The sequence below is a fragment of the Tachypleus tridentatus genome, chromosome 13 (genome assembly GCF_004210375.1).
Source record: "Tachypleus tridentatus isolate NWPU-2018 chromosome 13, ASM421037v1, whole genome shotgun sequence".
Classification (NCBI taxonomy): Eukaryota; Metazoa; Arthropoda; class Merostomata; order Xiphosura; family Limulidae; genus Tachypleus; species Tachypleus tridentatus.
In genome coordinates this window covers 269,051,255-269,066,477 of record NC_134837.1, presented here as the reverse complement: position 1 = coordinate 269,066,477, position 15,223 = coordinate 269,051,255, and the positions used below count along the sequence as shown (strand labels likewise).

Here is a 15,223-nt window from a genome sequence, read left to right as displayed (position 1 = left end):
TAGTGGGTACAAGTAGCTTGCTGCTGACATGATTTGTGTCATCTAAACGTGTAGTGGGTACAAGTAGCTTGCTGCTGACATGATTTGTGTCATCTAAACGTGTAGTGGGTACAAGTAGCTTGCTGCTGACATGATTTGTGTCATCTAAACGTGTAGTGGGTACAAGTAGCTTGCTGCTGACATGATTTGTGTCATCTAAACGTGTAGTGGGTACAAGTAGCTTGCTGCTGACATGATTTGTGTCATCTAAACGTGTAGTGGGTACAAGTAGCTTGCTGCTGACATGATTTGTGTTATCTAAACGTGTAGTGGGTACAAGTAGCTTGCTGCTGACATGATTCATGTTATCTACATGTGTAGTGGGTACAAGTAGCTTGCTGCTGACATGATTCATGTTATCTACATGTGTAGTAGGTACAAGTAGCTTGCTGCTGACATGATTCATGTTATCTACATGTGTAGTGGGTACAAGTAGCTTGCTGCTGACATGATTCATGTTATCTACATGTGTAGTGGGTACAAGTAGCTTGCTGCTGACATGATTCGTGTTATCTACATGTGTAGTGGGTACACACAGTTTACTGCTGACATGATTTGTGTTATCTACATGTGTAGTGGGTACAAGTAGCTTGCTGCTGACATGATTCATGTTGTTTACATGTTTAGAAGGTACATATAAATGTATTGAGACATACAATATTCTGTATCTAAAAATAATTCAGAAAAACTTTCATCTTAAGACTGTACACTTTACAAGTGAACAAATGAAATTATTCATATATTTTGTCAAGAAAGAAGTTGTAAACTGAAGTGCTTAATACAAAACTCTAGCTTTAATCACATATTTTTAGTTGTAAAGCTATTAATTTCTAATTTGAACAACATACTTCTAAAACATTTAAACATACAGATACAATGTATAAAAGTAAATCACAAAACCAAAACTTTGGTATGAAACAATCACTAACAATTCTGTCTCTTCAAACCTTCTTTATTTAAATGACTGGGCCTTAATTTTAAGGTCTCATCTTCCTGAAATACGAAGTTGGAAGTCAAAATGAAATTGTTTGTCTTTAGTTTGATTATAGAGTTCATTGTATCAAAAGTGGTTTATTGAAGGAAGATGTAGTTTTTATACAGATAGACATAGAGAAGTTTCTTTTGTGACAGTATTAAGCTTTTTAACATATTGACAAACAAGACTACAACACAGAAGACAAGAAGAAAAGTGCTCTTAGAAGGTAGTTATATTTGTTATTACTCACTATGGATAGTTAATGAATTATATTTTATCTAGATAAAATTATAAATGTTGCTTTCAGCTGTCTCTAAACTATACACATAATTCCAAGAACCACAGAAACCACTGGAAGTTGTGTGTGCTGGTTCAACACTAACAAATCAAGACAGTTTTAAAATTTTAATGTATCCAACAGAATTTTTGAACAACATAAACTAAAGTAAGACAATAACCCAGAATTGGTCAGTATGGAGGAGGTCATGATTTGTTTCTTACCTATTTTGTCCCATGAGATTACAACCATAAAAATTCAAACGGAAAATCAGACAGATCCATGAATAAAAGTGAGACTACAGTTTTAAAACAAACTTAAACTGGTCCTTCCTTTACAACAGAAAAAATTTAGTTTTAAAACTCTTGTTAAACAGAGTCAACATAAAGACCAGACATGTGTTAAAAAAGACAATCACAAACATTGTAAACAAAAATCAAAAGTACAACATAATTTTAAGGGATATTCTTTTCTATAATCTTCATTTTGTCTTTTGACTTGGCTATAGAACTGTCGATTCGAACCAGGAAGTCAGTAGCACTCTCTTCAGAGTTAGCAGAATGTTCAAAACTTTCAGAACTACTTTGCATAAGAGTTCCCATTGTAAAATGGTTAAAACTTTCTTTAGATGGACTAGCAATTGGTGTTTCAGTGTCCGAGTTGGTAGGAGAAGAACCAACTGTACCAACAGAAACAGGGATATTGACATATGGCCGGAGAAACAAGCTGTCAGTTGTCCACAGTTTGTTGACTCTTTTAATATCCTCCATCTACAAATAATTGAAAATCAAGAAACTTGTACATTAGTATAATCTTATTTTGTAAATACTTGCATTATGTAAAACAACATATAAATATTCTTATATTAACTTTAAATTTTGTGTATGTGCCAGTTTCACACCAGAGTCAAGAATACCATTAAACTTTAGCTGCCTTTGTTCAATTGTCATCCACTATTATACCTATCAATAGTATAGTTGTAATGTTGAACATTGTATAAGAATATTGATAGTACTGTCCTTTGATAACAAAACAAGGGGTGTTTCAAGATTATGGCTTCAACTATATTTGAATGACAAAGATGGTCACATGTATCATTAGTTGCTGTGTATAACAACCATTTTGGGAAGTATAGAATAACTACACTTTTGAACAGAGTGGTCAGAACTATCACCCATTGATAGTGGCAGTCCAGTGTCCAAAATGATCACACACACTACATCTATGTTTAGGTTTTTATACATTCCCATACTTCATTCTCATAAATCACTTACTTGGAGTATTGGTTTTATTCTGTGATAAATACCCTATCCAATCTACTGTTGTTCTGTCAGCCTGTCCCATTACTCTTGAACAATATCAGTTTGACATAAGTACACAACAAGTAAACGAAACCAGTTTAACCTAAATATGCCACAATTTAAGAACAATACCTCCATTTTTAGGTTAATAAAACCTAAAATACACACAATAATAACTTTCTTACAAAAACTTATTATTCAGTGAGAGAATTTTCAAACTGTACTTTTGACAACCCTTCAAATTTGTTCACATAATTCACAAAACTGTTCTGTTAAAAACTTATCAAACTGTAGGGGGCACAAGTATATCAAAAAAAAATGTTAGGTACCCAAGAAAAAACTATACAGGTGTAATCATAACACGAAGAATAATAAGATAACGTCAGTCACTGACAGTTGATGACAATAATTAGTAGCCACACAACCACTGTAGCAAGATGGAAAACATAAGAAACCTTCAGAAAATGATATCTGTACAACATTCAAGGATGTAATATATACTTTATTTGGGTATGGCTTTACCTCTAGCCTGAGGTGTTGCTCTCTATAACTAGTCCACTCAAGTTCAAGTGGAATATGATACATGAAAGAGTAGATACGTTCCTTGGCCTGATAAAGAAAGTAACAACTAAGGCTGCAGGTATACATATGGTAAAGAAGATACGATACATGAAACAACAGATAAGTTCCTGAAAACATAAGTAAAATGATAGTGGTACATGAAAGTACGTATGGTAAAGTACAATACAGAAGTTCAACAGACACATAGCAACTTTACAAATTAAACCCCAATCTTGTACAAAGGACTGAATATCCCATATGTCTGAAGATTGAATTGCATCACTTGAATTTGTATGTTACTCAAGATACTAAATATGATTTGTTCCAACCAATTACTGGCCTAGATTTGTAATCCCTTCCAATCCTGACTGAATGCATCACTGTATAAGTTGTAAAGTGAGGTAATGGAGACCACTCTGCCAGTAACTGAGTGTTGTACAGCGTGCCCAACGTGTCAATCATAAGATGTTTTAAAATTAAAGCAATCCAACAGAAAACCTTGTGATACAACATTGATTCTGTGTTGTAAGAATCTGTTTACATTGATACAATTTATCTGCAATCATCACCTGTGTCAAGCTAGTATGGTGAAAAGTGTGTGTGTGTGTGTGTGTGTGTGTGTGTGTGTGTGTGTGTTTTCTTATAGCAAAGCCACATCGGGCTATCTGCTAAGCCCACTGAGGGGAATCGAACCCCTTATTTTAGCATTGTAAATCCATAGACTTACTGCTGTACTACCAGGGGGCACGATGAAAAGATGGGAGTGATTCTAATAAAGGAGATGGAAGATTTGAAACCAAGATGCCCTGGGCCAAAGTGACCCTGTGATAGGAAGTGCAAGACATCATCATGGAATTGTCAAAGCAAATCCTATATGTCTTGTCATCTACACGTAAACTACTGAAATATGTCCCCATCTGTGAAGTGAGGCATTTGTGAAAGGATTGATCTCTGGGTGTGTTGGCAGCACAGAAACTTATATCTTAGTACAGTCCCAATCTAACAACCCCTTGAAATCAAATAATGATCCTGAATAAGGAAACAGGAATCCAGTGAATCTATGTTTATGATTCCTCAGTCATATAAAAACCATTGAAAGGATCTTTTGTATGCTCATCCCATCAGCACAATGCATTTGAATGATTCTCACACTCTCACAAGAGAAAGACCACCATGCAGTGAAAGAAAGAGAGATGAGTTGGGCTTCCTGTTCCATAGGGTGGAGCCAGATGAGCCTAACCGAGATATTTGATGAAAAAATACCAAAACTGATAACACACCAAGTTAGAGCAAGAATAGATGTCTCAGTTTCACGAATGAAGCCCACCTTGGTTATTTGCTAGAGCAGAATTTAGGTGTGACATTCTGACAATTAAAGAGGTGATGCCAGCAGTAACCAAATGTCCATGAAATGGGATGTACACAAGGCTAGGGAATGAAAGTGATGAGAAAACATTTGTACAATTCAGTAGAACCCACTTAATGCTGATGCTAGTATGATGGTAAAAATCTTCAACTGAAGCACCTGACCTTTGTACACTAAAAATGCCAGAAGTGGTGGGATGCCATCACCATGGCAACGAACACATAAGAGCTGACTACGTTAAACTTGGACATCCACAATCCTTCTAAAAAATGCAAACACAGGGTGAGGAACAAATCACTTGGAGAACTTGGAAATTGATATAAACAATAAAAATCGATGACTGGACACCAATTATATGTCACCTTGAACCACACAAACTAATGGGAATAAAACCTTGGAAGAAATGGCACAGCAATCTCTCTATTCCCAAACCAAACAAACTCTGATATCCCTAGAACTAAGTTCCAAAATCTGAGGATCTGTAAGAGATGGAAGCCTGATAGGATGGGTGGATAATGATGATGATGTGAACTGAATTACTAATCCTGACTCAAGAACCAGTAGTGCCCATTGACCCATGGTTAAGGTTTACTATAAATCTGGAAGTTATCAGATACAAGTCCTACAGACCCTGAAAACATACAATGATTACAGACACCATTGGCAACATTCCAATCAAGCAACAGAATCCTTCGTTATGGAAAGAATCTATTCTCGATACCAGTGGAGTGAGGGGTGGATGTCAAGGGTCAAGGCCATTGCATGAGGTTGGAACTATGATTCCCTGTAAGAATAAATAATAATTGTTAACAGGCAACAGAGAAAAATGTAGAAGCTGATAATCAATCCAATGTTCATGCTAACAATGGATCAAGTTCATCATCAATAAACTTAATGACCCTGACAGCCTTCCAGAAAAGTTTAGTTTTAAAAAAACATATTTGGCTTTATAGAGTTGTAAGTCTCAAGAGTTACAGCTGTCCCACCAACATAGTACATATTCAGGCTAACTACAAGGTCCACTCTAGAACCCCTAATTTCTAGGAGGTATATTTTTAAAGAATCAGAATATGCTTCCCCCTGAGAATGGTAGGCTAAGTCACATAGTTCTGACAACCACAGTGGATAAGGCATAGCTGTCCCTTCATGTGACTGATGAGGAAACCTTCCTGCACAAACCATAATGTCAATGAATAGAAGTGAAATTAAGTATTTACTTGAATCAACTAAGGTGTAGACTCAAAACCAACTGGGGAAAGACCCAAAACATCACACTTGATGAATCAACTGAAGATACTGAGGTAACTTATCCCAAGATAACCTCTTGAAAAACCAACTGAATGAAAGAAGGCATGGGAAAAAATGAATCTAAATTATCTCCAGAAGGATCACCTTCAAATGTAACCTCAGAGCCCCCTAGAGAAACATTACCAAACTGAATATATGTCTCCATCTCACTATAATAAGATCACTGACAATCTCAACTGAGAGTAACCCCCTCTCTCCTACTGATGGGCAACATTAAATATCTGAGGTGGTATAAATATGATTTACCTCTGTGCCAGAAATAACAATCAGGGAATTTGTGCCACATATTGGCTTTTCAAACAATATTTTTTCAAAATAAAAATCAATTAAGTAACACAAAAAATGCTCAAAGTATTTCCTAACAAATGTAACACAAAGAAACCATTTAGCAAACCCTTTGTGGAGAAAAAGTGATATTATCTGAATGAGGTGGTTTTATATAGTACCATGATACAGAACATGCTGATGTAGATTGAAAGGTTCAGGAGACAAATATCACAAAGGGTAATTAAGGGAGATATAAGAGACTGAAGCAAATAAGAAAAAACTCAAAAAGCTCAGGAAGAAACCCTGACAGTTGAGTAATAACTATAGTGCGAGTGGAAATAACTGAATTTTGGAATTATAGCAACTGCTTGGTAACATACTGACTTATAAAAATTTAGTGGTATATAGATAAAAGCCAACTTGATTTGTGTCCCTGAAGTAAAGGATCTTTAAATACCAAATCAGTACTTGGGATAAATTATCTTATTTTTCTTTGAGAAAATAATGGTAAGGAGTGAGTTGATTAAGGTTTTACAGAATTATTAGTTCAGAAGATACACAAAGCTATGCTCCAATTAAATGTGTAACTCACACAAGTTATCAAGAATGACTTACACAATGAGTTGTCATCTGCAGTAGTTGAAGACAACTCTTTATAAGAATACAAGTTAAGAGGGGGAATAAGCAATTTCCTGAAAAGCAAACAGTAGACCCAACTATGCACTTTTCTAAAGGGTGGGTCTGCAGGATCTGGATTAAAAGATTAAATGATCACTTATTCATAGTGGTGAAAAATGGTCTATTTTGAGGCCTAATGCATGGATGTGCAAATGTTTCATGTATGATTCAGTATTTTCTAATTATTACATTAACATCTTTAATGAGTTATTTGAATACTGCATCAGCCGTTTTTAGGCTATAAATAGAAGTTCCTACTGAAAGTCAGTTTAGAAGTCTATCTGCTAAAACGTGTGTGTGTGAGATGCTACCATAACAATGGACTGTGAATTAGTTCCACAGAATAAAAGCAGTCATTATATCTTTGAACAAAGAGAAACTGTTCAAATAATTAAAGTTAATCAGTCTATAGTGAAACACAGGGTGAAGTGATATAGAGAGATTGCCTATGTGAAGCAGTGGAAGAGAAGGGAAGAAAGCTTCCACAGCCACTGACAGCTGTGTTCTGAAGCAAGTCTGCACAACCATAAACTGTCATCCACATGTCTCAAAGAGCATGGCAAGAATCTCACCACCTGTATCAAGCCAGTTTCCTTAAAAGAAACCCCTCTTCACCATCAAGATGGCACAGATGAAAATCAAGTAAGCCAAAGAGCATGCTGACTGAACTGAAGCAAAGTGAGAAAAGTGATTCTCTCAGACGAGTCAAAATTCAACTTACAAGGATTTATACATTTCAATTGTCTGCTGTAATTTCCAAATTTGAAAATAAATACACTAACACTAAATGCCATGTAGTTCATAGAACAGCCCATCCCATCAGTTCCACTATGTTTACAAATTATGTTGCTACATAAGTTACACAAAGCTATAGGCCTACTAGTTTACTGCTATCTGTAATACCTATCTTGAAAACATAACAAATATCCAAACAGAACAACTACAAGTAAATTACTACACCTTTAAAATTATTTGTCCTAGCTACAGTATTGTTTGGTTTGTTTGTTTTTTTATTTCGCACAAAGCTACATGAGCACTCTCTGCTCTAGCTGTCCCTAATTTAGCAGTGTAAGACTACAGGGAATGCAGCTAGTCATCAGCATCCACTGCCAATTCTTGGACTACTCTTTTACTAATGAATTGTAGGATTGACCATCACATTATAATGCCCCCACAGCTGAAAGGGTGACCATGTTTGGTGTGATGAGGATTCAAATCCACAACCCTCAGATTACGAGTAGAGTGCTTTAACCACCTGGCCACGCTGGCCTGCCTAGCTATAGTAACACAATTTATCAAGATGCACAGTGAGAACTGGTAAGAGCAGTAAAAGTTTTATTCAATATAATTTCGTTTTCATAAAAATAAAAAAATAAAAGAGTCCTATGAATTCAAAATAATCTACCTCTACAAGTATGAAATTTGGAATTTCTGAAAAAAGCTACTATTAGAAATGAGTTTACAATAACACATAAACATTATCCTACAACATTAAATGAAGATATTGATCAAACTGGCCAGTACCTTCTAAAATTAAATGATTTACGCGTGTTACAATCACGATAAATCTAGGGAAATACCGTGGCAGTTTTCGAAACACCTTGTACCTCATTTAAACTTTTCTGAATAAAATTACAATTTTCTGGTAAAATTCAGTTCCCCTTCAGCACCTTTTCATATTAATTATTTTACTTTTGTTGTTATTAATAATAATAACCTCATACATAACAAACATGTCGATGAACAATAATGAACTACTAATTCTATAGCATACGTTATACTAAATTAACTTACAGTAACTCCATAACGAAGAGCAAGTCCTTGCAATGTATCTGTTGGTTGAATGATATGTTTAATACACTTTTCTCTTCGTATTGCATAATTTGACGTACTTCCATATTTTGTATGATTCTTAACAAAAGACACAAGCAAGGCAGTTTCGGTTTCAAATAATTCAAAGTTGTCATCATGTGCCGCCATTTTGGCCTTCTAGTTTTGACTTTTACCCGAGCTATCAACTTGATTATAAATCACAAAAAAAAAACAACAAAAAACTCAGGACTTTGACTTTTGTTCTTACGATGATTATTCTATTTCAAGGAAAAAATATATATTGCTACACCCAGAAAGACTGGGAAGATAAAACAATGTTTAATTAGTTTACATTATTTATTTTCGAACACGCTGTATATAACTGTTACTTAATTTTTAAGAACCAATAGCAAACTACAAAATTCTTGAAATATTTTAACTTATATTACCATAAACAGCAATATATTCAATATACAATTTAACGTGTCAGTTTCGTAAAATTAAAAGTGTAATAATCATTCATCCCTCCCCCACTAAACCACAACAATTTTCGTACGAATGATCATCAGATTGTATCTCAGAACGACTGGTATGAGTATTAACACTTTTATTGATAAGGAGAGAACAACTTTTCGACCTTCCTAGGTCATCATCTCTCCTTATCGATGAAAATATTAATACTCATACCAGCCGCTCTAAAATACATTTTTATTTCGAGTGGGTTTCTCGTCTTCAAGAATTCGTCATCAGATTGTTCGTTTCAAATGAATGTTATGCAAGGTTTTACAAAAATTTTCAAATACTTTTAGAACCAAAGCTTGATTAAATTATTTCCCCATAATAAAGTAGGAAATGAAATTGCTTACATAATCAATAAATGAACATTTAGCTACATTTATTTTAGTATGTGCTGCGGTATACGGCTATTTTATGTTTCTGTCTGTTTTAAATTTAGTTTTTGTACTGGACACGTGCAGGTTTTACTTGAAACATGGTTGGTAAAATTGTTAAGTTAATATTGTTTCAACTTACCTTTCTCCAAAGTAGATAATACTATCACAGTCTGGGTAGAATATTGTTTACGACTCTTCTTGTAACTTGTAAGGGTGTTGAAAATAGTGTCATACAGATGTTCTAGAGGTTATATTTATGTCTAGGAGGCAATAAGAATGACCATCCATATGAAAGTATGTATCGCTCTCAAAAAAATGCGGAGTTTTTTTGGAAATTAAGGAACTTTGAATTTGACAGTCAGGTTTTAACGTAACTAAAGACAGTGTAGCAGAATTTGATGGTCAGTAGTTAGGTCAGTGAAATGACGAACTGAAGTAAGCAAACTGCAAGTTCACACACACTATGGTTATGTTTTAGTGTTTAATAAAGATTTCTATTTTGTATTTCACTCTGCACATAGTATTCATTTTACATCGAATAAGTAAGTGAGAAATTTAATACTTTTCCATAATCAGTATTTGAGTGAATCTTCTGTTATTTAGCAGAGTCCTTTGATAGCTTCAATGAATATTCAGTTCTTCTGAACATATCATGATACAAGCCTTTCCTCACCCAGTAACAAATCTGTTGGCTCACAGTTATATTGCTAACATAACAAATATACAAATTACCCTCACACTCTCCACTGTACGTTGGTATAATTCACCTATACAAATTACCCTCACACTCTCCACTGTATGTTGGTATAATTCACCTATACAAATTACCCTCACACTCTCCACTGTACGTTGGTACAACTCATCTGTACAAATTGCCCTCACACTCTCCACTGTACGTTGGTATAATTCACCTATACAAATTACCCTCACACTCTCCACTGTATGTTGGTATAATTCACCTATACAAATTACCCTCACACTCTCCACTGTACGTTGGTATAACTCACCTATACAAATTGCCCTCACACTCTCCACTGTACGTTGGTATAATTCACCTGTACAAATTACCCTCACACTCTCCACTGCACGTTGGTATAATTCACCTATACAAATTGCCCTCACACTCTCCACTGTACGTTGGTGTAATTCACCTATACAAAGGTGCCCTCACACTCTCCACTGTATGTTGGTATAATTCACCTATACAAGGTGCCCTCACACTCTCCACTGTACGTTGGTATAACTCACCTATACAAATTGCCCTCACACTCTCCACTGTACGTTGGTATAATTCACCTATACAAATTACCCTCACACTCTCCACAGTACGTTGGTACAACTCATCTGTACAAATTGCCCTCACACTCTCCACTGTACTTTGGTATAACTCACCTATACAAATTGCCCTCACACTCTCCACTGTACGTTGGTACAACTCATCTGTACAAATTGCCCTCACACTCTCCACTGTACGTTGGTATAATTCACCTATACAAATTACCCTCACACTCTCCATTGTACGTTGGTATAATTCACCTATACAAATTGCCCTCACACTCTCCACGGTGCGTTGGTACAACTCATCTGTACAAATTGCCCTCACACTCTCCACTGTACTTTGGTATAACTCACCTATACAAATTGCCCTCACACTCTCCACTGTACGTTGGTACAACTCATCTGTACAAATTGTCCTCACACTCTCCACAGTACGTTGGTATAATTCACCTATACAAATTACCCTCACACTCTCCACTGTACGTTGGTATAATTCACTTATACAAATTACCCTCACACTCTTCACAGTACGTTGGTATAATTCACTTATACAAATTACCCTCACACTCTCCACTGTACGTTGGTACAACTCATCTGTACAAATTGTCCTCACACTCTCCACAGTACGTTGGTATAATTCACCTATACAAATTACCCTCACACTCTCCATTGTACGTTGGTATAATTCACCTATACAAATTACCCTCACACTCTCCACTGTACGTTGGTATAACTCACCTATACAAATTGCCCTCACACTCTCCACTGTACGTTGGTATAATTCACCTATACAAATTACCCTCACACTCTCCACGGTGCGTTGGTATAATTCACTTATACAAATTACCCTCACACTCTTCACGGTGCGTTGGTATAATTCACTTATACAAATTACCCTCACACTCTCCACTGTGCGTTGGTACAACTCATCTGTACAAATTGTCCTCACACTCTCCACGGTGCGTTGGTATAATTCACCTATACAAATTACCCTCACACTCTCCATTGTGCGTTGGTATCATTCACCTATACAAATTGCCCTCACACTCTCCACTGTACGTTGGTATAATTCACCTATACAAATTACCCTCACACTCTCCACTGTACGTTGGTATAACTCACCTATACAAATTGCCCTCACACTCTCCACTGTACGTTGGTATAATTCACCTATACAAATTACCCTCACACTCTCCACAGTACGTTGGTGCAACTCATCTGTACAAATTGCCCTCACACTCTCCACTGTACTTTGGTATAACTCACCTATACAAATTACCCTCACACTCTCCACTGTACGTTGGTATAATTCACCTATACAAATTACCCTCACACTCTCCATTGTACGTTGGTATAATTCACCTATACAAATTACCCTCACAGTCTCCACAGTACGTTGGTACAACTCATCTGTACAAATTGCCCTCACACTCTCCACTGTACGTTGGTATAATTCACCTATACAAATTACCCTCACACTCTCCACTGTACATTGGTACAACTCATCTGTACAAATTGTCCTCACACTCTCCACAGTACGTTGGTACAACTCATCTGTACAAATTGTCCTCACACTCTCCACTGTACGTTGGTATAATTCACTTATACAAATTACCCTCACACTCTTCACAGTACGTTGGTATAATTCACTTATACAAATTACCCTCACACTCTCCACTGTACGTTGGTACAACTCATCTGTACAAATTGTCCTCACACTCTCCACAGTACATTGGTATAATTCACCTATACAAATTACCCTCACACTCTCCATTGTACGTTGGTATAATTCACCTATACAAATTACCCTCACACTCTCCATTGTACGTTGGTATAATTCACCTATACAAATTACCCTCACACTCTCCACTGTACGTTGGTATAATTCACTTATACAAATTACCCTCACACTCTTCACAGTACGTTGGTATAATTCACTTATACAAATTACCCTCACACTCTCCACTGTACGCTGGTATAATTCACCTATACAAATTACCCTCACACTCTCCACAGTACGTTGGTATAATTCACCTATACAAATTACCCTCACACTCTCCACTGTACGTTGGTATAATTCACCTATACAAATTACCCTCACACTCTCCACTGTACGTTGGTATAATTCACCTATACAAATTACCCTCACACTCTCCACTGTACGTTGGTATAATTCACCTATACAAATTACCCTCACACTCTCCACTGTACGTTGGTACAACTCATCTGTACAAATTGTCCTCACACTCTCCACTGTACGTTGGTATAATTCACTTATACAAATTACCCTCACACTTTTCACAGTACGTTGGTATAATTCACTTATACAAATTACCCTCACACTCTCCACTGTACGTTGGTACAACTCATCTGTACAAATTGTCCTCACACTCTCCACAGTACGTTGGTATAATTCATCTATACAAATTACCCTCACACTCTCCACTGTACGTTGGTACAACTCATCTGTACAAATTGTCCTCACACTCTCCACAGTACGTTGGTATAATTCACCTATACAAATTACCCTCACACTCTCCACTGTACGTTGGTGCACACCTTCAAAACTATACATAAAGAAATATCCTAATATCAGGTTTGTTTTTAGATAGATTGATTCAGCTTCATGCACTATCGTCAGGCAGGTTTTTAGATAGATTGATTCAGCTTCATGCACTATCGTTAGGCAGGTTTTTAGATAGATTGATTAAGCTTCATGCACTATCGTTAGGCAGGTTTTTAAGACTATTTGATAAAAATAACGACAATTCCACTCCACTAAAAATAACGTCCACTTTCAATACAATCTGTAGGGACTACGTTTATAAACAACGATTCAACAAATAAATAGTACATATGCTTAACTAACTTATAAACATACTTGTGTAATTCATTGGCTAAAAAAAGATCAAATAACTGAATAGACAGCAAATTTTCACTTGTAACACTGAACTGTTTGAATCATTAATTGCTTATTCATTATTCATTGTTTCACTGCTTCACTTTACACGTGCTTATGTCATTCCTTCGTTTTGATATATTACACAAAACTTTTTTACTCTTAGCTTTCATGACCTTTCTAAATCTTTACGTCAACTAACCTCTAGCAAATATCTAAATCAAAACTATAACAGAAATTTTGCTAACGATAGTATCTCTGTGTAGATAATTCCTCCCATATTTCTGGAGCGAGATACCAGCATCAAACTTAATAGTCGAACTTAGAAAGTCAATTAAATATGATGAGGTGTAATAGTACGTTACGCAATAGAATCAATCGCATCTGTGTTTCATGTCCTTCTAGCGGTCTGTATGGCGCCATAATTGAAACTAGCAGAACCAAACTTGGCCCACGAACTCAAATACTAAGGGTGAGTGCTTAAGGGTAGTTTATTTTCGAGTATGACCCCTTTGGTTAGCTATAGAAGTAATTTAAGATAATGGAGGAGTTTGATAAATACATTTGGCCCCTGAGAATCACGAACATTATAAACTGTTTAACTTCAGCAGATTTGCATCGAACATTAATATTTTAAAGAAAACGTTACATAACTTCCTCGGAGAAAACACCCAACGTGTGACCTACGAAGATAGAAAAATACAGAATTATCTAGCTACCATTTAAATGAATTGTATCTTCATCAGCTCGAAATTAATTCGGTCGTCGTGAACTCTCGATAAAATATCAAAGAAGTGCCACACCAGACAGAAGATATTTTGTTTGTAAAACTTTAGTCAATAGATCATTATTCGTAATAATTGTTATTGTAAATTTTATTATTCGTTGTATATAAAAATATATATTTGTATTAAAAATACATTATGAATATCAATCTCGTTGGCAAGTGTCATAAGTTCGATACATATCAACATTCATTTAGTTTCTAAATCTAAATTACAATTTACCTCAGTTTTAGGCTATTTGAAATTGTAATACGTAGCACATATAATCCTCTCACCAAACGTTATATCTGTAGCATTGCACTGTCGAATGGTCTAGAATTTGCCATGAGACAAAAATTTAAACATTTCGCTTGCGGCACCGTAGTCTGTGCGTAAGACGACCTAAAAATAATAATATTATCATATATAAACCTTACTTTTAAACCCAATTAACTTTATGTATGATTACTTAACTTTAACGTTTTGTTTGTGTTTTTGTACTTTATTAGGCCTGGCATGGCCAAGCGCGTAAGGCGTGCTACTCGTAATCCGACGGTCGAGGGTTCGCGCCCGCGTCGCTCCAAACATGCTCTCTCCCTCCCAGCCGTGGGGGCGTTATAATGTTGCGATCAATCCTACTATTCGTTGATAAAAGAGTAGCCTAAGAGTTGGCGGTGGGTGGTGATGACTAGCTGCCTTCCCTCTTGTCTTACACTGCTAAATTAGGAACGGCTCGGTGCAGTGGGCTAACAACCTACTCACTTAAATACCTGTTGAAGAATCCGCAAGCGGTTGCGGCCCTAT

General features: G+C 36.0%; 1 protein-coding gene across 1 annotated transcript; it reads right to left on the bottom strand.

Moving 5' to 3' along the window:
* Window positions 1-1,257: 1,257 nt before the first annotated feature.
* On the bottom strand, window positions 1,258-8,886 carry LOC143237741 (lysM and putative peptidoglycan-binding domain-containing protein 2-like). The gene is made up of 2 exons (XM_076477294.1): window positions 8,568-8,886; window positions 1,258-2,062 (listed from the first exon to the last, which is right to left on the bottom strand). Exons 1-2 carry the CDS (start codon window positions 8,751-8,753, stop codon window positions 1,748-1,750), a joined length of 501 nt encoding a protein of 166 aa, XP_076333409.1. The 5' UTR covers window positions 8,754-8,886; the 3' UTR covers window positions 1,258-1,747.
* Window positions 8,887-15,223: the final 6,337 nt, after the last annotated feature.

Excerpts from the sequence above, each read along its gene's own strand:
- LOC143237741 (XM_076477294.1), bottom strand. The coding sequence starts at position 8,753 with ATGGCGGCACATGATGACAACTTTGAATTATTTGAAACCGAAACTGCC. Across the intron at positions 2,063-8,567 it reads CTCTTCGTTATGGAGTTACT|ATGGAGGATATTAAAAGAGT; the intron begins GTAAGTTAATTT and ends AATTATTTGTAG.